Raw genomic sequence first — 24,777 nt, forward strand, 5'->3', positions numbered from 1 at the left:
GCTTGCATCAGCCGACGTAAAACACGCAAAAATCGGCCAATGAATCGGTCGATCACTAGTTGTCTTCATTAAAAAGTTTTTTTTTCTGACTCAGGAAGGACTTTAATGAGATGAGGCAAAATGGCTCATTTGAGAGTAAAGGTTGTAGACCCCTGGATAAACAAGCCACACTACAGAACTCACTAAAGTGGCTAGGGATGTCCCATACAACTTTTTCACTTCCAACACGATACCGATATCGATACGATATCAGCATGAATCATACACTTATTTTGTAGTGTGGAATGTTAGAAAAGGCTTGATCAAGTTACTCAAACAGAGAACAATAGTCAACAATTCAAGTTCACTTCAGTTATTTTTTACTATCAGTATATGGTAGGAACAACTGAGGGCGGGGACAAAAACAACAAAAACTTATCGGAGGGCTTATATCGGAGATTTTAAATGCAGTTTGATAAAATCTGATATTCGTTTTCTGGCTGGTATCGGACCGATATCCGATATCAATATCAGATCGGGACACCCCTAAAAGTGGCGAGTATTGTGCAGCCGTTTGTTATTAAATGTTCCTGTATCATCAAATTTCAGCAAGAATTGTCTTTCTGGTCAGATTTCATTTTAGATAAAATTATCGAGATTAATATCGTATATCGCTATATGGGGAAAAAATATCGAGGTATGAGTTGTGGTCCATTTTTTTACACCTTGTTTGGGATTATTTTGATCTTGATCTGTTTTGAGGCTGTGTGCCTCAATGCTTATCAGCAAACTAATGAGTTATGACTGAGAAAAATACCCATGATCCTCAGAGCCACATGACTCCAGCATCTCCTGGTTGTTTCACACTCCCCTTTCTAAAACCCCTGTATCGTGATGAAAGAGGTCTGAAGTGTAATCTGTATTTCTTTTGACTCTGTAGCTGCCCATGTGTTTGTGCCTGGTGCTTTAATTCCCAATGAGACTGTCCCTGTGGCCCTGAGGCTTTGCAGCGCTTAACTGCCATCCCTGGGTGTGCAAGAATGCTGCCATTTCTGCAGTTGGTGGGCATTTTTAACATTTCAACTTATTAGAAATGCCCTTTATGGGACAAACCCAGAGGCTGAGTAGAGTGCATTTATTCTTATTATGAAGAAGTGAAATAACGTGCGTAGTATGTTGTACCATGTTCGGTGTGGCTGTTCCACCGTCAAGCCACAGAATGGATTAGAGGTCTTAATGATTGTGACAGGGTGGATGAGATTGTTGATCAAGTGAGTACATTTAGACAGAAACTGTAGCAACAATGTAAAGGAAAAAGAAGTGATAAACGAGTCGCACACAGAGAAACAGGCAGCGTAAGAAGAGCTCAAATGAAGGTGAATACACGAGTACAGCAGCAGATTGCAGATAATCACTCAGCAAAGTTATCAGGGAAATGAGGCTGACCAATTTTTATAGTGCAAATTGTGAGGAATTAAAGTGTGGAAATCATCAGAAAGGAATTTAATAATTCTTGTTTAATAGCTGCCCTCCTCTTTCACTAATATAATGAAAGCTTGACCTGCCAATTTTTTAAGGTATGACGATATTTCTCATCTGTCTTATTATTTCAATCTGCAGTAATGTAGATGAAGTCTGACCTGTGCTTTGTGAATGGAATTCTAAAGGCTTAAAAAAAGCCAGCATTGCACAATAGGAGAAAAATATCTCTTGAAGAATAGATGATCAATAGGATACTTCAAATAGAATCAAAGAACAACTCGTCGAAAGAAAGATTTTTGTACATTTTTTTATTTTTTTTTTCACTAATGATCCAAATTAGCCACAGTCTTCTACTATACGAGTTGTAACATACAATTAGAGTTATGTGGGAAAAAATATAATTCAAAATTAAAAGCAGGTACACATTGGGTTTCCTTGTGTACAAAATGTGCTATACAGGTGAATTTGACTTGCAAATCAGGCCATGTCTAGAATATTCTCAATCATCAATGAAATCTGCATTTCAACATTCTGATCGAGCCCATTTTTAAATAATGTTCAGAACCCTTGTAAAAGTGTGTGTGATGCTTTACTGCCATCATGTGGAGCTAGATAGTACTGCATTAATGATAGGAATTTATTTTTTTTGGTGTATGGCTATTCTCATTCATACATCAAATACACACACGTAATGAAAACAAATATATTTGAAGCACATCATTTCACAAGGACTTTATAATATTTTCCATGCACATTCTTCATGCCTCTATTACAGATAACCTATTAACAAAAGTGATTATTATTTACTTTATGCGAGCCATTGTATAAAGCAGACATGGGCAACTGGTGGCCTGGGGGCCATATGCGGCCCTCAGTCTAATTTTTTGCAGCCCCCAAAGAAAACACAAAATGACTAAAAAAAAAATACAAAAAGGACAACAAATATACCTAAACATAAAAAAAACACCCACAACAGAATATACAATGACTGTAAAAATACACCAAATTATGACAATTTACTCAAAAATGCCTCCAAAAACACACAAATCCTTTGTTCTTTTCTCTATTATTGCTCAGATTGGCTTTTATTTTGGAGGAGTGGTGGATTAGTGGTCAGTAAAAGTTGCTGGAGGACTGTAGGGTCCATGTTCAATTTCATCCATCCATTTATCGTACCCGACCATGTGCCATACGGCTTTTTTGAAAAACACTTATAAATAAAAATGTATTATATGTCATTGTCTTTATCTTAACCTTTGTGTGGTGGGGTTTGTATGGGGTGGATGTTTTTTTTTTTTTTTTTACTTTAAAAAGCACTTTGAGCTGCATCTTTTTTACTAAAAGGGCTTTATAAATAAAATATTGATCGATTTTCTCACTTATCCATAGTCAGGTCGAGAGGGCAGCATCCTTAGCAGGAAGGCCCAGACTTCCAAAGCCACTTTGTCTAGCTCTTAACGGGGTATTTGGAAGCGTTCTTAGGCCAGCCACACAATAAATGGGTTCACTGAGCCAGACCCTTAACCCCCAAACTGAAAATATATTATTATTATTATTATTTAAATGTATTCTAAACACTGATATGAATGTTGAATGTTGACCAACACAGTTTTGTGTTAACTGTTTCCCATCCCTGTATAGATATAACTATAAACTAAGGAATCTAAATGTGTCTTGTCCACCATGTGTAATATATTTCTCTCTCCTCACTGAGACCTTTAGGCTGTCACATTCACATTTTAATCTCTTTCTGCAGTCACCTGCAGGGACAGCTATACCTGTCACCTCGTCCAGTCACGCTCACAACAGCCAAAGGCAGGTGCATCGCATTCACATTAGGAAAGGCTATTGAGCATTTCCACTAGTGACCACATGGGGGCCATCTTGTTCCAGACATGAGACCTGGCTGACAGGGGAGCTGCAGGAGAAGTGAAGAGAAATGACATGTTTTGGATGAAGCACAGAAAGCTGTCTATCTTCACAGTACTCCTCACAAACACCACAACCTATCGCTCACCTGTTACGACTGGCAGGTGATGTGGAGCCTATCCTTGGCAAAACGAGTCAGTCAGCAGAGCAGAAAGAAAGAACTTTGGCCCATGGGGGGGCTCTCAGGTTTTTGCATTGACATTGCCAGTGGCTGCTCATCAGTTTCCAGCTTACAAAGTTGTCCCTATGGGACGTTCAAGACATCCTGCCATTTTTACTCAGCTTCACTATTATTGATCCAAAACTGAGCACAGCTTTGTCCCACTTTTACCTGGCTTTTAGATTTGCTGTCCCCTGAGAAAATAACTAATAACCATAACTACTGTTATGATTTAATCTGTGATATTACATTTATGTCAATGCATTCTTCTTACAATTATATACGAATGACTTGGAATCATGAATCAGAAGAACAAATGTGCAGGTTGAAGCATTTTTACACAGATGAACCTATAAAACAACATGTCCACCTCTGAGCTTCTGGTCAAACCCTGTCATTTATCTCCTCTTTTCTCTTCATTCAGAGTCATCTAATGCAGTACTGACAGAGTGATGACACTGCAGGGCAGTCTCCACGTGTAGCCCCTGGGTACTTGGGCTCATTTGTCATAAAGTCCTGAGTGAAAAAGAAACTTTATCATCTCTTTACACTTTATACACTATACTTTATACATTCTTTATTAGGCTTTACACAATCAGGATTTTTGGCTGATCACCAATCAATGAGTTTAAAAAAACGATCACCAATCCGATAATATTTATTCATCCTGTTTTTTAAGGTACCGACCAAATTCCTTTGGTATTATGTGATACAGATTCACGGAAAATCAAACGGAACCGTTTTTCGGGACTTAAACGCAGCCTTGTGACTGTGAGGGAGTGGAAGAGTTAAAGAATTTCTATGCAGGACCTGAACATAACATTTGTTGTCAGGGTGTGTGGCCCTTTAACTGCGAATGAATGCTCGACCAGTGTGCGGCGTGAGAAAGGGTGTGAGACTGCAGCAGATCGATTATAATGCTGTTTTTGAGTGACTGGCAAAATAAACGTTGCAGCCGTTGAATTAAACGGGAGTCCCATGTCATACTCAGTGACTGCTGTAAAGCAAGGAAGTTAACCCTGAAGCTGAGGATAGCTTCAACTACAAGAGAGTTGGAGATGAAGCTGTGGAAGCAGACCACACTGAAACTACGGGAAGCCTCCATCAGCATTAACATTAGGAATAAACGCATAGTTCCTGACTGCAGCATCGCAAAACCTGCTGTTGCTGATAATCTGTATTCACATGTGCACAGCGGAGGTGGCGCACACACACACACATGCACGCTTCTGTGTCTACCACCGCCCTGAAACAGACAGGTCTCCGGAATGAAAGCGAAAGAAAACGGAAGCGCATTGCTCCGCTCTTTTAACATGCTCAAAACAAACACGCACACACATACAAACACTCACTCACACACACCAACAGCAGACGCTGTCCCCGCTTTCAGAGCCGGTAGACTGGGGAAGAAGTCCGGCGCTCAGCCGCTCCGCTCCAACCGAGAGACATTTTTGCCGTTTGTTCCTAGGTTTTTACCTTTGCGCATAAACGCGAGTGAAATAAATCCGTGTCACGTAAAGCAAACAACTCTTTGGTGTAAATGAGACGATAAAACAATGCAATGGGAGCATCTACAGAAAGTTTCATCACGACAATGATGTCATTGATCGGATCGGCGAATTAAGACATTACAGCCGATCACATTAATTGCATAAAATGCAAAATATCGGCTGATCCGATATAGCCGTTCAGATCGGTGTAAAGCCTACTCTTTATACACTGTATATTTCACCCTGTTCCTTTTTCGATCCTTTTCCAAATTGTGTATGATTTTTTAAAATATTTTTATACATTAATTCATTCATTCTCTACATCCACTCTTAGATCCAGCTGCCTTGAATAATGCATGTACTGACAGATGAGTACAAGCTAGAGAAAGCGAGAGCAACAGAAACTAAAGAATGGGTGTAATAGAAGAGCTGAGCAGAAGCTGCTTGGGAGGGGATTAGACAGAGAAGCAGCCAATGAAGCTCTGCTTCTAGACGAAAAGACGGATTGAGAGAGGGAGAGCGATAAAACGGAAGAGTAAGGAAGTGAGCGACTTGGATAGAGGGAGAGAGAGAGAGGAGAGGCTGAGGCAGTCACACTGAGAGAGGTAAGTATCCAGTGTGATGCTTTCGGGTGTGGGCACTTCTCCTCTAACCATCCCTCAGATTTGGTCAACACAGTGTGAGTCTGGTATCTATCTTTACTAGATCTGGCAGCTCTGCTGTTGCTCCGGCTCAAGCAGAAGCTGAGTGGCTGCTTACCCTCTCAGACTGTCTGCAGCAGGGCTGGGTAGGGCTGGCTCCAGGGCCACTTGAACCGGGCCCCACTGGTAGCAAGTATGACTGTTCCCATGCTAAAGATTGGGGCAGTGCTCAGCACAATGGCCATGGTCACCAACTGGATGTCTCAGACTCTTCCCTCTCTGGTGGGACTCAACGGGACCACAGTCGCCAGGGGGGGAACCTCGGAGAGGATTGTCAGTGTGCGTAAGACTTTCTCTGCCTTTTACAAATGTGCATGTGTGTTTATGTTTGAGCATGTTTTAATGAATTTATGAGAGGAAGAATTAAGAATGTGTTGGAGTCTGTGAAAGAGTGTGTGCTTTTATGTTGAGTTATAGCAATGAAAGGGAAGGTGTTTCATTGTTCTAACAGCGTTGGGACTCTGAGAGTTAGTCTCCACCACTTTCTTACATTATAAAGTGGGATGATAAAGGTAGATGTGCACGCGAGACAATTTTTATATAACAAGCAGGAACTATAGTGATGTTAGTGTGAGAGCCACATTAGGTATAACTGGGGTGAACTATAGGTCTGTGATTGTGAGCGATTACAGGAAGGCGTCTGTAGTAAATCAAATGTTTTTGTGAGGCTGACAGGAGGTGGAGAAAAGTTATTTGAGTGATGTTTAGGATGATTTCATCCGTCAGTCTCCTCCAGGGTAGGAGGGTCAGATTCAGAGTTTAGACGGGAAACTAAAAGTCCTCTCCTTCTGTTTTTTTTCTCCTGTTATCTCAGAATACTTTTAAAACTAAAAGCTTCACACAAAATATCAGGACGTTAAGTTTATAACTAATGTTGGATCCACATTTATTTCTACTACAAACATACAGAAAGGCTCTCTGTTGGGTGTGCTATCATTATCAGGTGTAACAGACACAAAAATTAATTTTACATTGATTTTCTGTGACACAAAAGGCATTTTATGATTATTTGAACTCCATTCTCTTTGTGTTTTGTGGCATTTTACCCATAAAGCAAATGGTCCAATCTGTTGTAATGGCAGAAGAAAATCACATGTCCCAAGAGCTCAATGGCCATCTGGAGACGTGTGCTCGCACGCGTTCATGCACGATTTTAAACACGAAAATATGTATGTGTTAAGATATATACTGTGGCTATATATAGGTTTGTTGTCTCAAGGGAAGGGGGAAGTGGGGGGGACGACATCTGTTTGAAGCTGAGTTTATAATGAATCGTGTATGAGAGCTTCTCCATTATGGTGTGGAAAATTGTCATGTTAGAATAATTTTGATGGTTAAAGAATGTTAAACAAATGCACAAATACTTCCTCCATGCATCAAAATCACTTAAAAAAAAGACTTTTACATGGTCTATAATTCAAATTGACAGTTTTTATTTATGTTTTTTTTTTTTTTAAACAAAGTTTTTATAGCTTTATCCTTATTTGTTGTACCCTAAAAATTGATTTGTTTTCTGCACATAGTCAAGAGGGAAAGTGACTCGTCTGTTTCTTCATAGAGAGCTCATTTAATCAAGAGTCATGACTGAAAGGAAAAGCATTTGCACTTCAAAAGCCTTTTAGGATTAAAATACTGTAATTATACGTTCTCATTTAATACAGAAAAAATGCTTTAATGTTAGTATATTTCATCAAAGATTCATCCCAACTGATAAACCAGTTTGATGGAGTCATTACAGTCTTACGAGATGGGAAACGTCTCCACTTTGAAGGTTGAATATTGTAATAAGCTGTAAAGAAAGGCAGTAATTAAGATCTGATTCAAACCTGGCCCTTGAAGTATGATCTCTCCTAATGAGAAACTAGCCTGTAATGATAGAAGTAGTACTGTAGATATACATTTACACATATAGTTTAGAGCTCTAGTCAAAGACAGTTTAGCGTTGTACGTGTGACGCTGCAGCTAGCATGCCAGCAGCTATCGCACGGCTGTTCCTCACCCTGGCATCCATGCATATTCCTGCTCCATATTCCCAGAGCCTGGAGCCCTTTTCAAAGTCAGCTTCACTTGTTTCCTGTGCCCGTCTTCTGACCAGCTGATTTACGTGCACAGCTGAGTGATTTTATGAGACTCTTTCTGTGATGTTACTGCCTGGATGCTTGTGCACATCTGGATAGTGCAAACTCATGTTTGTTGATGAATGGCAGAAGCCCTGAAACCACAGGGAAGTTGTTTGTAAAAATAGTTTGAACAAGGATTGGCAACATGATGCAATTTTAATTTTGCTCTTTATATAAGAAATGTTGTCAAAAAGTACTTTTACATCTCCTACATTGGGGATTCTGAGAAATGTTTATGTATGATTCATTTGAAATGTGAAAGAACACCTAACTAGTCTTTTACTATGGTCTACTGCCGGTGGTCATTCATATACATTAACGTATATAAGTCCTATAGACCCCTATACAAATGGAAATGATTGCCGAGTGCGCCCAGCCAATAGGCTTTGACTTCCTGTTTTTGAGACTGTCAATCAAAGTGAATGTGGAACTGTGCAAGGAAACAAGGCCGCACGTCACAACAGCAAACAGGTAAATATGATTTTGGCTCTTACTTGACCCATAGATTTATATCAATGCGACCTGATGCGACCTTGTTTTGTTCCGCGATGCGCGTGCAGAAAAGTAGAGGTGTGGCTTCTGGTAGATTGGCAGAGGCAGGGGGAGGAAGTGAAGCGGTTGAGGGCGGGACATCGTGACATCCTCTCAGAAACTCCGAATATCAGCTTTAATGTAAAAGCTTTCAAAAATTCAGTCCATACATCATCTTTCCATATTTAACTTGGTAATGACTGACCAATGAATTATTTGTATGTTGCAAAATACATTCTTTCACAGTTGAAAATCAGAACTGTGTTCTTAATCTGGCCTTAAATAAAGTTGAACAAATACAAAAAATATTTTCTACAATCAAAGGACTTCACAGTACAGTCTCTTCTTTCTATGCAGTAAAGGCAAACTCACTCACTTAAGAAAGCACTGAGGTATCCTATCAGATTACAGAGTGGACCAATTCCCTTTTAGCCGCGCTCCAACATTGAACTGCAGCAGATAGGCAGCATGCGTCCAAAATAAATACTAGAGATTTTAACTTAATATCAATATTTACAGAGGCGTTTGTGCCTGCCAGTGTTATTGCTTCTGACTTCTTAAGTAGTGGTTTCACACAGTGAGCACTGAGTATTATAGGAGTGGGTGTGTGTCTTTCTCAAAATAGAATGAGTTACATTACTTAAAAACATTGTTTAGAGGTAAGGTTTTTGTCAGAAACGACATCTAAATCTACTTTGCGACTCTGCAGTGCATTAAGTTAGGAAGGGGACAGTTCACTTTATCACATTATCTGTGCAGCATGATAAGAGAGCATGATTCATTAATAGCATGGATTAAAAAAAATAAATAAATAGATTCCAGTAGTGTAATTGGAGTTCTTTGCTTTGGTTTTCATTGTTTATCCATCTTCTCTCAGGACAGATTATTTTTATTTGTGGATCCTACAGGTCTGCCTCTGTGCCTGCTCAGTGTAATATCCGTGTTGATATATTACCTGATTATGTAATAACCTGAGTTCAAAGTATTAATCTCTGAACCAGGAAATTAAGCTTTTACAAAATCATGTTGGCGTCTTCATATTTCTGTGATTCTTATGTACAATGATGAAACACAGTGGTGTCGTTACAGTTTATACATCTTGAAATTAATAACTATGACACCGTCTTGTCTTGCCCTCTGTGGTTCAGCACCAGACATGGTAGAGCTGTCTCGAAGGCAGATGAGATGCCAACTTGCAAAGTGTTTGTCACCGATGGCCACAACATAGCAAAGCCAAAAAAAAAAAAAAGCTTGAAGCTTCATGCATGTCCTCTTTGAACACATCTTAGTGTTAAGTGTCCCCATTCGTCTAATTCTTTCAAATACTTTTCAGGCTTACTTTTGAAAGATTAAACATGTGAACTAAATAAATCACCCTTCGAGGCTGAACATGATAATAGCACTGGGCGATATATTGAAACTCAAGATATATATAATTTTCTATTTTGGCGATATGGAAAATAACAATATTGCCCATATTGATATATAAGTAAGTATTTTAGTATATATTTAGTTAGTATAGCTTATTTTGTTTTAAAATACTTGTTTGAGGAGTTGCTACTTGCACTACCTCTAAGAAAAGCATGAAAAGCACAGTTAGATGGATTGCTGAATGCATCCTAATCCAGACCTTTCCATAAACATTAGCACAGAAGAACTCACTCACATGTGCTGTCCCTTTTAGGAGAAAATGTCAATAGTGGCTCGTTTTGTGCAACTGTTTGTTAATAAATGTGCCTGTGTGGTATTTTGCATCAGCAAATTTAGTCTTTTGTCTTTCTGGTTTATATTGTATATGACCTTTTTGAGAAGTAATATTGAGGTATGAGTTTTGGACCATATCCATTCAAACTGAAATTATTGGTTTAAGTGAGTAATTTATACAACATTTACCTATTTACATTCAGGTCATATACAGTACATTTGCAAGGGTAATTGCAACATATTTAACATGATAAGGTCCGACTTAGAATTTTTGGGTTATTTTAATAATATGAGTTTGTGTTACATATTCTCATCAGGCTGTAACAACTACTTTATAATGATAAGTTATTAGTAACATTACAGTCATTTTTCTCTGCACTTTCACCCATTACCCTTAAGAGGGACGTTTGGCTGCTGTGGTGTTGCTCTTCTCTAGGCTAAAGGCCTAGTCACTAGAGACTCTAACCACTAGAGACTCTAACCACTAGAGACTCTAACCACTAGAGACTCTAGTCACAAGGCCATCGCTGCCCAACTTCTAAATTATGAATTTTCCCTCTCTAAATTTTCTGGCAGGAAGCTTATGTGTAGTTTGCATGTTTCCTAGCTTTCTCTCCAATCCAAAAATATTTATATTAGGTAAATTGGCGTCTCTAAAATGCCTGTATAGATCGTCACTGCTTAATTGGTGTCTTGACGCTGGAGCTAACAGTTCCTGATCAATGGTTCACAGCTCACCTAGTCTGGGACACTCTGATGGTGTATCTCTCTATCCTGTTGTGTTCTTCCTCCTGTCCACTAACCCTAACCAGTCAGATCAGATGGCTGCCACCTCTGAACCTGGTTCTGCTGGAGATTTCTTCCTGTTTAAAGAAAAACTGTAACAAGGGAGTTTTTTCTTCCCACTGTCGCTTCTGCTTGTTCATGTGGATTTATTGGTTTTTTTTTTTCCTTTTTATTACGAATTTTATATTTTGAAAGCGCTTTGAGATGACTTTTGTTGTAATTGGCACCATGTAGATAAAGTTGAAGTGAATGGTTTGTCTCTATGTGCCTGTAACAGACTGTGCAGAGTATGTAACTCACCCTACAACCAATGTGACACCAGCAGACCCCCACGACCCTGATTGAAGGAAGTAGCAGGTATAGAAAAATGATAGATGGGAAACTTACATTTTTAAGTAGATGTAACTACCCTATTAAATTAAGTAACACACACATCATACAAGTTTACATAACCTAAGTCTGAGTCCTATAGTGCTAAATTTACGATTACCTTTACAAATGTAGTTGATCTGAAAAATGTAAAATCATATATAATAACAATAATATCATGTTGATGGTTTTCAGTTTAGATCTTGGGTGTTGTACCTCTAATCCAGGAGGTTTTACATGCTTTTTTCTGCTCCAGCACAACAGGGAGGTTTGTTAGCAGACCTTCTGCATGAGAACACTTTATCATACTCAGGAATGTTGTAACAGGTACACGTGTAATAACTACTGTATCATTGGCCCCAAAGGACAAGGTTTGACACCCCGGGTTAGATGGAAATTTTCTCCACAATTTTATTACACTCAGCGAGCAAGTTATGACATGTCGGCACAAGGGATTTGCCATTTAAACTGATTAAAATGAGGTTGGGGTAAGCAAAATAACATTTTCTAAATTTAGAACTACATGACCACAAAACTGGATTTTTTTTTTCCTATGGTTGGGGGAGTAGGACAACGCTCGTCATGGGAGTGACACGGTGTGAAAGAGGGGAAAGGTAGCAGGGATGAAAGAGGGGGCAGCAGGGAAAGGATGAGTTTATGAGTCACATTATCGACCGGTGACCATGCTGTGCAGATTGTGGTAATCACTTTACTTTGGAGCACTGGATTGTGGACCTCACTGGGAGTCTTCATTGAGTTTTCTTTTAAATGCCAACAGCTGGCAAGTGCATTGTGGTTGAACTTATCGTTCATTTGCAGATTGCTCATTTGTGTGATCGCGCGTTTGGAGTCAATTAAAGCTAAATACCACAAATCCTAACACAGATATAAACCAATTCACCTCAGTATAGCTAAATCTATAGAAATTAAACTGAAGGATAAAATGCATAAAGCTGTGGTTGGTAGAAAAGACTGTTAGGATGCAGATTTCAGATCATACACGTGTACATTAGCATAGTCCCCTCCTTATCTGTAGATCACCTTGCTTCCTTTCCTCTGTAGCTCCTTCTGCAGTGTTGCATTATCTCAGTTGCAGTGATTTCTTCCATTTTCAGTCTATGATCAGGTTGCCTCTTTCGGCGCCTTTTTCCTGCTGGCTATGAAAGTTATAATTTTGATTTTCCATCATACTCATAAAGCAGGCGATAGTAGATTTATGATCTTTTTGTACAGCAGCCTGCTGCAGGGCTGCTGTAATGAAATGCAGAGAGAGGATCATCCTGCAGCTGAACGGTGATACTACAATAGAAAAAGTCTAATTGGATCATTTCTCAGGACTCTGTTAGTCACTGGACACAAGGTCAATGTTGCATTGACAAACATTGCATGTGTTCATAGCATGGCACTAGATTTGTTTGCACCAGCAGCATATAGAAAGAAGCTAAAGGGAATTATTAAAAATACATCTCATCTCTGCAATGGTTCAGCTGGAGTTGTCAATCAGCCCTGTGCAGCCTTTGGACTAATTGAACAGCTAGAGGAAATTAAAGCCCTTTTTTTTGTCTTCATAATTTATGTTCAAAATTGCAATTATTTTTCAGCCCTTATCATTAGCAAATGCAGCATCGATGACATTTTTTTGGGGGAGGAAAGACTAGAAAAGAAAATGCCGCTGCGACGATATCTCGATACGGCGATATATCACGATATTTTTTCGCACGATCGATTATCGATATGCTCGCGCCAAGTATCGAATTTTTTTTTTTTTTCAAAACTTTTTCTGCTTTTTCACTAAAATGTGCAGGTAGGTCTTCACAGAAATGTTGTCACTGTGTGTTGAAGGAAATACTATATTGTTTACTGGAATATTGCACTATACCGGTGTCACCGGTAAGAAAGACCGTATTTTTTGTTTACAGAAAGCACTATTGGAGATACTTATTCATTTACATTGGTATGTTGACACTTATTTACAGAAATGTTGCACTAAAATAGTGTCACTGTTCATAGGACACTTTTTCAATTTATTGTTTTTAAGAGATATAAAATAAAATTACATTTTTTCACTTAATCTTTTTTTCTTTCTTGCTATGTCGTAGATTATCGTAGATTGATTTCTGACCAATATATCGATAATCGCGGTATTGACATATCGTGAAATAATCGTTATCGTGAGCATTGTATCGTGTCGCGTGAGTTACCCAGAGGTTCCCACCCCTAATTGTAATGCTCATGGGATCAATTGTGTTGATAGGTGCATTACACTAAAAGCAAAGCCACAAATCTTTAGTCAGAAGAAAAACAATCATTGTTGTCCAGTTTGATTTCTCTACGGCCTTGTCCTCAGTGGTTTTCACTTGTTTTCATTGTTGATGCTGTTTTTGTTCTAATGGGCTTTATTGTGGCGTGCAGTCAAAGGACAGCTTCAAATCTGAAATCTCCATCGCCTGTTTGATGTTTGTTTACATCTATTGGGTAGATTTTTGGGACAATGAATCTCCATGTCTTAAATCGGCCAAACCTGTAGCGCCAAAGTGAGCTGCCACTATCAGTTTAGTTATGATGCCATTTGGAAAGGATGCTTTAGAGTTTGGCCTGCAAACAAAATGCTAAAGTCTTCCTTTCCAAAACATTTGGACGAACATTAGAGACATTTTTCCACATTTCACTGATGAGATAACTGCTAGAGCGACTATTCTGAATGAACTGCTGTCAATGACCCGTCCTTGATTACAGAGAAAAGACTTAATACGTTTTTTTTTTTTTTTTTACCAAAAAAAAGCCAGTAATCTGAAACATCTTTGAACTAGTCTAGTTGGCATGCTGAGAGATCACTTCCTCATGAGTTCTGTTGGATAGATCTTTCTGCAGCAGGCTCAGGCTCAGAGCGTCGGGACAAGGAATATTAGCATTTAAGAGTTACCGCTTCCCTCCTGCTCTACAAAGTGCGAATGTGATCAGAATGCGCAAGTGAGTGTAGAATGGATAGGTGGGTGGTAATGAAATTGGAAGCAGTTCAAATGAACTCTTAATTTCAGCCCAGCATTTATGAAACTTTAATGAAGTGAGGAGACGACGTGTTGCTGTGGGAAACATCCATGTGGGGGTAAACGCAGGAGGAGCGTAGACGACTTTAAACATGTTGGAATGTGAAGAATCTACGGTATCACAGATGACCTACATTAGTAACTTGCGTTTTCCATGTAACGTATGACGTGTCATTATGACATGAGCTGTGACATCCTTTGAAGCAGATAGCAAAATGAAAAATTGATAGACCTCTGCAAGAACTCTTCTAAATGAATATCTGTTGTGTAGGCTGACGTCCCCCACTTGCAAACGATATGAAGAATTTTAATTGAATACATCTTCCCAAACAGTAAAGTGGATCCTGCGGTTTGAAGCCACATGTTACCACTGCAGGATATCTACTGTAATGAGGAGTTGTTGTGTCCTGCTGTGGTCTGACATCCTGAATAATAAATAAATAAACAAATAAACAACTAGGGTGCGTCAGATTAAACACAGTTGATGCCCCTTTTATCTCTGTATGCAAAGTCAAGTGCTGCTCACTTCTAGCCTTTCACAATAAGAGCAAATAGGAAAGAAGGAATAGGCTCGACAAAATGGATCAGGTTAACTACTGTTTATGAACAAAACAAAGCTTATATTTGCAATGCTCTTAGATGTATCTACAGCCAAGCCTTCAGAGATAAAATGGAAAGCATAATAAAGACTAAAGGAGGTAAGATATTTGATAGTGGTGCTACTGAAGTCCTCGTTGTGGATACAGTAATCGGTTTATTGTTTTGGTAATGACAATATAAGAAGAGCGTAGCTGACCAAATGGAAACAAAAATAGGCAGGAAAAAACAGACAGTAGCTACAAAATACCAAGAAATACTGGTTAGATTAGATACAAAGCTCATGGGTTTGAGTCCTGCTGTTCTTTTTAAGAGAATCAGGTGTTAAAAGTGACTCAATTAAAGCTGAATCGTAAGATTTGAATAGAAATCACCACACTCCCTCCTCCCCTCCCTGTTTCGAATCCACCAGCATCCTCATGAATGCGCGGGACTGTGACGCTGTTTACTGTGACTTATTCACTAAAACTGTCGACTTTACAACTATTCTTACCGACTTTTTTCTCAAAAGCATCTATTGACTACGCTAGCGACTTTTTCTTGAGTTATTCTGATGTTTTAGAGACTCTGACATGAAAGCCTGTATCACTCTGTAGTTACTGTCCTCAATGAGCAGCACTTCCTTGTCTCAAAGCGCTCATAGGCGGTCAGTTTGACAGTAACACCCAGCTGAGGAGTCTGTTCAGAGTTTGTTTAGGCCTTTAGACTGTAGCTTTTTCACGTCGTTCTTCCTTTTATTGGCTTGCTTTATATAAGACGTTGTTAATGCCTCAATGGGGTCTTTTCCTGCTGTAATTTCTACCATTGCACCTTCACTATCGATAGGACTTGAACGTGCATCGACTTTTGTCAGACAGCCAATAGTAATGCCCAAAACATTTCATTTAACACTTGGTTTGTAAAAAAATGTCTGATTGGCTCCTTGATTAAGAGAAGGCGCAGAGGTCCAGTGTCCTTTCAGAACACTTTGAATTACAATATGCTCAAAGGTTAGTATGAATTTTTGACCAAATGACGCAAAAAAAAAAAAAAAAATTACATTCTGTAGCTTTTAAGTTTAGGTTCTCAAAACCACATTTGAAACAGATAATTAGTTTAGCAGCAATCTGTTCAGTTCTGAAATTAAACATCATTTCCTTTGCCAAAGAGGTAATGATTAATATAGCGATTCTGGATCAGTTTCAACAATCAAATCATCTCTCATCATTGCGAGAGTTCAATAATTTGCATCTTGGTTCGTATTTGATCTTTATGAAATATGAGTCAGTTATGTCGGGTTGGTATCCTCAAGTCCCACCGAATTTCATCCAGGTCAGATCCGTATTGCTCATTTCATCGTGAGCTTTCTAAAAAAAAAATGGAGGTGCCCTTACATTTTGACCTGCTGTAAATGGTAAATGGACTTGATTCATATAGAGCTTTATCACCACACTGAAGCAGTCTCAAAGCGCTTTACATATCAGCTCATTCACCCATTCACACACACCAGTGGGACAGGACTGCCATGCAAGGCGCTAGTCGACCACTGGGAGCAACTTAGGGTTCAGTGTCTTGCCCAAGGACACTTCGACACATAGTCAGGTCCTGGAATCAAACCCCCAACCTCTCGATCAGAAGACGACCTACTACCACCTGAGCCACGCTGCTGTATGGTTATTAATGGGGATAGATATTTCTTCCAAGCCTTTAAATTCTGAATGATCATTGTAACATGATCAGATCACTAATCCAGATAACTGCCAATATCTGGTTAAAAGGATATTTGACGTTTATCAGAGGTTTGCGCTGAGTGCTCTTGTTGGTTCATGCAAACTGTAAAACATTCATGCACAAATTGAACACTAAATGTAACATACATTTATATTGTATGTATACATTATATATGTGATTATACCTTGTAAGCCTCTAGATCATTAGCAGTATATTGTTTGATGAGAAGAAATATATATAATATATAAGTAAGCGTTGAATGCTTTTCTATAATTGGTTGGATCTCCCTTTTTCCTGCTTTTGTTCTCACCTCTATCTGATTGACGCAGTGTAACGCCCTTCTACCCATGTTTATTTATATGGACTATTCCTTTCCGTGAGTGTTTTATCAAGTAAACTTTTTCACCTGACAAAAACGTGAATACGATTAAATGTAATGAAAGGCAAAATAAAACGCACCACATTTTCATATGTGGCTAGATTTTGACGAGGCGTAAAAGGGTGGAACTTGATATTAAATGAACCAATAAGAAGCAACCTCTGTGTGGGAAGTTTAGAAAGACTATTATCAGGTTAGTGATAACAGTAGAAGTCAATTCAATACACGGAATCCTGTGCAGATTAAGTCAACGTAATTTTGAATACAGTCTACACAAAAACTAGACAGAAAGAAATCTATGAAATACAATTAAGACTCAAACTAATTTCCATTTTTGACTGAAGAAAATGCCTCCTATACTTTAGCTCCTTGGTGTATCCCAGAACATGCCTGACTTTTCTCATCCCAAATAGGCAATTCATTTTGATGCAAACACAATAAATCAATACCAGCAACAATCCAGGATTCAATAGAAAAAAAACTGAATAAAATAAAGCTGTGCTTGCAAAACCTGACAATAAAAGCAGCAGAGTGCGTCGTGTACAAGCAAAAAAATACTTCTGATCAATGCAAAAGGAATAACATTTTGAAACACCCTCATATGAGCGAGTTACATCATTTTAGGGGTGGATACTGAAATTTAAGGCAATTAGATGAAGAAAGACATATTAAGGAAAGATGATGGGAAAGGGAGAGAGGGGCTGTAGTGCAGATGAAAAGATGGGAGTGACAGTGAGCACATTGGCTCGCATTGCTGCTCCGCACTTCAATCAAACAGGCTCCATCTCCCTTGAGGCATTTTAATTCGATCCCCCACCCCCCACCCACCCCGCACCCACAAACCTCAGGTAAGAAGTGTTGAAAGAAAAGCACCGGCCTGAGCCATGAGATCTTCATGCCAAACTCTAACCTAACTTCACTTCTGTGTAAAGATCTTTAATTTAATCAGTTTCTCTAAGTTCCTTCCGTCATTACATTTTGCTAATGTGCTGATCGTGTGTAGATGTAGTGTAAATGAGCAGATCGCCATGGCAAAACCTTTGAGTAAAGTGTGCTTGCTAGTGCACACCACTACTTTTGATTGGATTAGTCAGAGAGAGAGAGATCCATCCTTTTAGCCTCCCTCCTCTTCCACTGCCAATGGACTGCATTATTGATCCTGAACAGCTCCATTTCCTCCCTCAGTCTAAACTGATTAGATGCTCTGCTTCCACACAGCCTGACCTGATTTCTTCATGAAATCCTTGTTTTTTCACAGTTGTCATGCTAATCAATCTGTTTTTGTTTCATTTTATCGCGTCTTCAACAGGGTCTCAAAAAACAACAAATGATTTCATATATATGTTGTACAGTACTGTGTTTTATGGCACTAAAAAATATTTGTATATTATGCGCATTATACTAAGAATTGTATTTTTTTGTAATTCTGGAGAATGAATAAAGAACAGCAGGTCTATACAAGTCTGACATGCATGCATCTTTTTGTTTACGCAGGCTCTCTATCCAAGTCCAGAGGAAGGCTGGCAGATCTACAGCTCGGCCCAGGATGCAGATGGGAAGTGTATCTGTACAGTTGTTGCACCGGCCCAGAACATGTGTAACCGGGACCCGCGCAGCAGGCAGCTCCGCCAGCTCATGGAGAAGGTGACATCTGTCAATAGCTCGCACCAATGAGATGGGACTTTAACCCACACTAGCAGAAAGTGAGCTCATGTCTGGTGCCGTCTGTCACACAGGCTGCTGAAGTGAACAGTCATCCTTCAGCCCACTGTGGCTAGAACCGGAAGAGAGTTTTAGAGATGGAGGAGGAAGTAGAGATGCACTAATCAATTTTAACGCTTATCCTTTTTCTTTATGAACTTGTTGAACAATTACGTCTTCAATTATCCATGTTCAATTACAACTGAATTATGATTAGGTGACCGGCTTTTTTTTTCCACTTACAATTAAAATTACAGTTTTTTGTCCCTCAAAGTCAATTTCTTTCTTCCTTTCTTAATTACTAAAGTTAAATTACAATTACTGAGCTTGAAATAAATAAGAAACATAACATTCCTTTTGTGTTAGCGTTCTGTTAGCATCTCTTATGATGACAGTCCGTTTTAACCTTAAATTAGCTGTAAAATACACAAAAAAAATATTATCTATCATCTAATTTGTTTCTCATCTCTTGGGTACTTTGTTAGGCTTCGTAATCAATGAATATTTTTGGTGTGGGCGCCTGAGCCTTTTTTCTGTCAGGATACCCCTAAATTTACATTTTTTTATGGTAAAATTATCCTCAAGAGAATTGACAGGTAGACTTGATATGAAACACGTTTTAATAATTGTTAACTAGATATGCGTACACCATAGAACTGTAACATGGTTCCCAAGTTTGCATTTAATTAATTTGTAAATGAAAGTTTTTTTAGAATGTCCATGACAACTACAAAGTCAATTATTTTAACTCAATTGCAATTCAACTATGATTACAACAGCAACAGATTTTTCCAATTACAATTACAAATATAATTGTCATAATTGTTACGTGATTACAATTACAATTGACCCCAACACTGAAGTACACACACACTCGCACAGTATCCACATTGTTTGAAAAGAAGAATAAACAATTTTATCAATACCACTAACATACAGTATTTAGATAATATTTTGCATGATGAGCTGGTGATAATTATTTTCTTTTTAAATTAATTCTGAAGCAAATGTGTGATTTTTTAGTCAATTTCTGCAGATGCTCCGTTATATTGTGGACGCTAACATGTTAGCCTCGCACTACTGTTACTGAGCAACTGAATGACTTTCTCCCAACACAGAAATCCAAACAAACTCTTAGTTTGAAATTCAATCTCCTTTTAAGAATTCAATGCGGTCATGTGCAGAAAACCAAAAATCAATTCTGATCCGTCAAAGATGAACACAAGGCTTTTCAAAGCACACCCTGAAGGATGCAGCGTATTCCTGAACGCCCACACATCTTTTGACCTGTGTCTGTCTGACTATGAGAAAATACACAGCAAGTTAAAATAAGGTCTAAGAGCATTTTCTGAGTTAACATGACCTAACCATAACTACAACTGATTGGAAATCTGGGCGGTAGAAGGAAGACCAAATAACAGCATGAAATACATTTTAATAATGGAACTTGGGGAATTAAAACATGTGACCAAACACTGCACTTTATAAGTAATTCACACTCTGATCAGTGTCATTTATTATTAGGATTCTACTTTATAAACCTGTATTAAGTGTTTACAGTTTACTGCACTTCAGAATACCTGCATTTATCAAGAGCATCATTGATCATCTTAATTTATTGTTCATAATTTTTCAGTGAAACCCGTGCAGGACTTCTTACATCTTAGAGACATTAATAATATATATTATTGTGATAGGATGAGAATGAGTGATAGGACTTTAACATTAATAGTACATTTACCCTTGTTTATTCCACATGTGGCGCTGTCAAATCCCTTTGGAATTTGGAAAGTATTTTCCTTCCAAATGCGAGCCATGTGGAAGATGAGCTGGGTGATGAAAACAGGCTGGACATAAAGCGACTGAGTGGGCCGTCAGAGTAGGCAAGCAAGGCATTTGGTGCACAACAGATTTCATGCAGAACTGTGACCTTTCAGAGTCAGGTCTGTGCCGTTCCCCCCGCAGTCTGATGAATGCGTTGCAAGTATAAACTTTTGGAAGTTGTCGTCTCAGTCGGAGTCGAGAGTGTGGCTGGACTTATTATACGTACATGCACTGTAGGTGTCCCCATGCACAATAAACACCGTGACCTCAGTGAAAGTATGGAGGGTTTGTGGACAGTTCATCAGAATGAGAATGAGATGAGGGGGCGTGCGGAGGCTGGTTATGCAGGAACAACGTGGGAGTTAGCAAAGCAAGTACTAAAAAATGCAAATAAATGTTGCAAGTATTAGGATTTAATAAACAGTTACCAAGAGCATCTATTCTCCTGTCGACTAGGGACATTTTAAACAATATGCATAGGGTTGCTTTTTTTGTTTATTTTCTTAACAATAATTATACTCAATCTATATCAATGAATTTTCTCTTCATACAGGCCGTTAACTTCATATAATACCCCAATATATTGTTTATCTGTAAACTAAAATTTTCCTCAGAATTCCTTATTTTTCTCTTTTGTTACCTAGTATTAACTTTAAATCTGGATTACTTCCTGCATTTTTGGAGATCTCAAACACTGTGTAGTCTTTATAAGTGGCTTCTCAGCCTCGTGTTGGCATCATAAAGCAAGGCAGACACTGAAGTTTGAGGCCCCTGCTTTAAAATGAAGTGCAGCTATCCAATATTCATTTTGCGTAATGGTGTGAAGTGTAGCTTCATTTCCTCTCATTCTTATCTTTATGTGAAAGACAGATTTTGTTTTAATTCATTTACTATGACTAACTGATATCCTTAATGCTGGGGTTAACAGAGCTCCATTAGGTGAATTATGCGTGCTTTGTGACAGTCGCAACAAAGGTTCCTAAAATCGCGTAGCATTTATGGAGATGTTTTTGACTGTCAAAAAAATCTTCCACAAATGCTCTGAACATGACCATATATGTGGAGCGCGTAGAAGCGCATTAATGTCCATGTCGAGTGTGAAAGCATTCGGAGCACATTTGTGTTTGTTCGTAGGGTGACGTCTTTACACGGGTTTTGCGACTCTTTGCAAAAGCTGTGAAGAACTGTCACGAAGCACACACAATTCCCGCGGATCGACGCGCTTCGTTACAAGTTGTTCCTTTCACGTCCGTGTTCACGAACTACATATTCGCCATACTGCAGGAATCTCATTACTTCTTTCCTCACTATTTCAAGATGCCACAGCTGAAGGAAACATCAAATCATTTCAATCCAACTTTATTTATACAGCTCAAACTACAACAATAGTCATCTCGAAGCAACAAATCTACATGAGCATGCATCAGTTACAGTGGGGAGAAAAAAACTCCCTTTTAATGGGAAGAAATCTCCAACAGAACCAGGCTCAGAGGTGGCAGCCATCTGCCTCCACTGGTTGGGGTTTGTGGACAGAAAGATGAGAACAAAACAGAATGAAGAGATAGAACATCAGAGTCTCTCGGGTCACAGTCCAGGTCCAGATAATGACCGGTGCCCTCCACATCTGCTCCTCCAGAACTTCCAGTTTCTCCTCCACCTCCTCCTGCTGCTCCTCAGAAGAACCAGAGGTGCAGCCTGATGCAGGAACACGGATCACTGTGGAGCAATAGAAACTGTCCAAGATGGTATGAATTTGGGTGTGTGTCGAGCCAAATATAAACCCATTCGGCAACATTCTCCACACTTGGACCATATCGTGACAATCCGCACGCGCCTACGTTTGTGATGGAGCATCACAGAGCTTGACAATTGCAACTGACTCGTGCTATTTTTCATACTGCGTCGTAACGTGGCGTTGAAATGTGAGGCAACAATAAATGTGTCAGAGCTCTATGTATCCCAAGCATAAGGACAACAAAACTCTGAGCTAAAAATAAGATTTAACTGATTCCACCACAAGCTTACATTGAGTCTTATGGTACGTTCACACCAAATGTGTTTCGGGCGTCAAAAATCGTGCCTCATGCACGTAGTTGGACGCTTGTGCTCATTGATTACAGAGGCTTGTTACCAGCGTCGAAGGTGCGCCGCACAGGAGGCACGGGTCGTGCAGCTGGACCTCCAACGCTCCCTAGAAACGTGTCCATCATATATTGTGAATGTACATCTGCCACTTTTGACGCTTTCAACGTGTTTGATGTGAATGTGCCATTATGACGAGCAGTTTTTTTTTTTTTTTTTTAACTAAAAATTCCCATTTAGATCATTCTTACATGTGATACATTAATTAACAAAAACTGAATAACCTTAGTTAAGGAATAATTCCTGGCAATTATATATTCCTAAAGAAAACCTTACATCCAGAATATGAGCCTGTTTGCAAAACCATGACCTTTAAAATGAAAGATCATCGTTACCAAGTAAAACTCGTAATTGTGTTTTTGAATTCAACATTTTTCATTGAAAGATCATTGTTTGTGTGTGACAGGTCCAAAACATTAGTCAGTCTATGGAGGTGCTGGACTTGCGGACATACAGAGATCTACAGTATGTGAGGAACACAGAGGGTTTAATGAAGGTGGTGGATGGAAAGCTGAAGGTGGCCTCTGATAACCCACGCAGCCTGAATCCAAAAGGCTTTCAGGTAAATGCTGCTCACTGAAACTGTGATCGGTCTACTTTCTATTGCAGGTAAGGTTTGGAAAACACTGATTGAAAATTTTTTTTTTTTTTTAATATCTGCAAAGTTTTCAACAGTTTACAACCTTGACATGGTAACATTCATACATGGTTGGAATCTGCTTAAATTCAAATGCTTCTGACAATTACATTTTTGAGCCTTTAAAATGATTTCCTCCAAACAGCGTTCCTTTCTCACACCTTTGTCTGGATCATGTGCTTAATATTCAGCCTTTGGCTGCAAGATAGACACATACATTCACATTTATCTATAGCTTATCACTCTACAAGGTAAAACTGTGCTGCCATTATTAATGGGCTTTTTGTCTTCCTGTCAGCAGTCCAATGTCCTCAGGCTTTCTTCACATTTCACACACTCATAGAAGGATGTAAGAAGGGCCATTAAGTATTTTGATTTAAAGAAGTCCTGATAAATGCAAAGAGGCTTCCACGGCCTGTTTGGGAATATTTTATCAATGTTGTATCTTGAAGGCAATGTGGATATTTTCCATCTGTAAAGGCTGGGTGAAATAAAATACTGTATGTCATGTGAAAACTGTTAAATTTCCTGATTTATATGGAATAAAAACTAGACAAAGACAAAAAAGATCTTCTCGTAGCTGTGTGTGAGCACAGCAGCCTGGCTGATGAATGCCTCTACCTTCAAGTTGCCTATGGCGGCAACAGGAGATTAACGGGAGGGAATTGTTGTGGCTTTAAAAAGTGAAAAATAAGATTTATGTTGGAGCGACACAGAATGGAGAGCTGCTCTATCACCGGCTTTAGGATAAACAACCATAAGTAGGAAACAGCCACTTGTGTAGCAAACTACCTTTATTGATACACCTTTTCCTCCTCTGGGCCGGAAGTACTGCTTTTTCCTTCTGAACTTTCAAGGACACATTGTTCTTCTACATACATGAGTCGTAGTAATACTTTAGAACAAGGGGATGGTGTTCTTTGCTTTCACTTAGATTTGATCTCCAAAGGTTGATTGACAATTGAATAGACATTCATCCAAACCACAATATTCAAGGCAGAGAATTACAAAGGAAATTATTTTTCTACCTACAGACTGTGAAATAAAAAAAATGTTTGTATTGAAAAATGAAAAACGTTTTTTTTCTGTGACAATAACCTAGGAGTTGAAAGACAAGGTAACCCAGCTGCTCCCTCTGCTGCCGGTGCTTGAACAATACAAAGCCGATGCCAAGATGATCTTACGGCTTCGAGAGGAAGTGAGGAATCTGTCCTTGGTGCTGATGGGAATCCAGGAGGAGATGGGAGCCTATGACTATGAAGAACTGCGTCAGAGAGTTCTGCTACTTGAGACCAGGCTTCACTCCTGCATGCAGAAACTAGGTATGCACAAAAAAAGCATTAACTTAGCTATTATTGCTGCTTTTACTAAGATGGTTTTAAAGAAGTCTATATTTAAATGTTTGCTAAGTTTTTAATTAAATGTACAGTAGAGCAGGTCAACCATCAGAGATATGTGTTTGAATCTCTTTCATTCTCTTCATTGTTGC

General features: G+C 38.9%; 1 protein-coding gene across 2 annotated transcripts in view; it reads left to right on the forward strand.

The window, feature by feature from the left end:
* Positions 1-24,777, forward strand: part of olfm2a (olfactomedin 2a) — a 52,619-nt gene that overhangs the window by 23,049 nt on the left and 4,793 nt on the right. Inside the window, exons 1-5 of one of the 2 annotated variants that reach the window (XM_028455271.1) lie at positions 5,501-5,645; positions 5,746-6,020; positions 18,479-18,628; positions 23,058-23,213; positions 24,391-24,610. In XM_028455271.1, coding sequence (XP_028311072.1) covers positions 5,877-6,020; positions 18,479-18,628; positions 23,058-23,213; positions 24,391-24,610 — 670 coding nt within the window. In that variant the 5' untranslated portion in view covers positions 5,501-5,645; positions 5,746-5,876. Of the gene's footprint in view, positions 1-5,500; positions 5,646-5,745; positions 6,021-18,478; positions 18,629-23,057; positions 23,214-24,390; positions 24,611-24,777 lie in introns of those variants that run through there. The other variant, XM_028455272.1, reaches the window with a different exon arrangement.

Source organism: Gouania willdenowi, chromosome 8 (genome assembly GCF_900634775.1).
Source record: "Gouania willdenowi chromosome 8, fGouWil2.1, whole genome shotgun sequence".
Taxonomy (NCBI): domain Eukaryota; kingdom Metazoa; phylum Chordata; class Actinopteri; order Blenniiformes; family Gobiesocidae; genus Gouania; species Gouania willdenowi.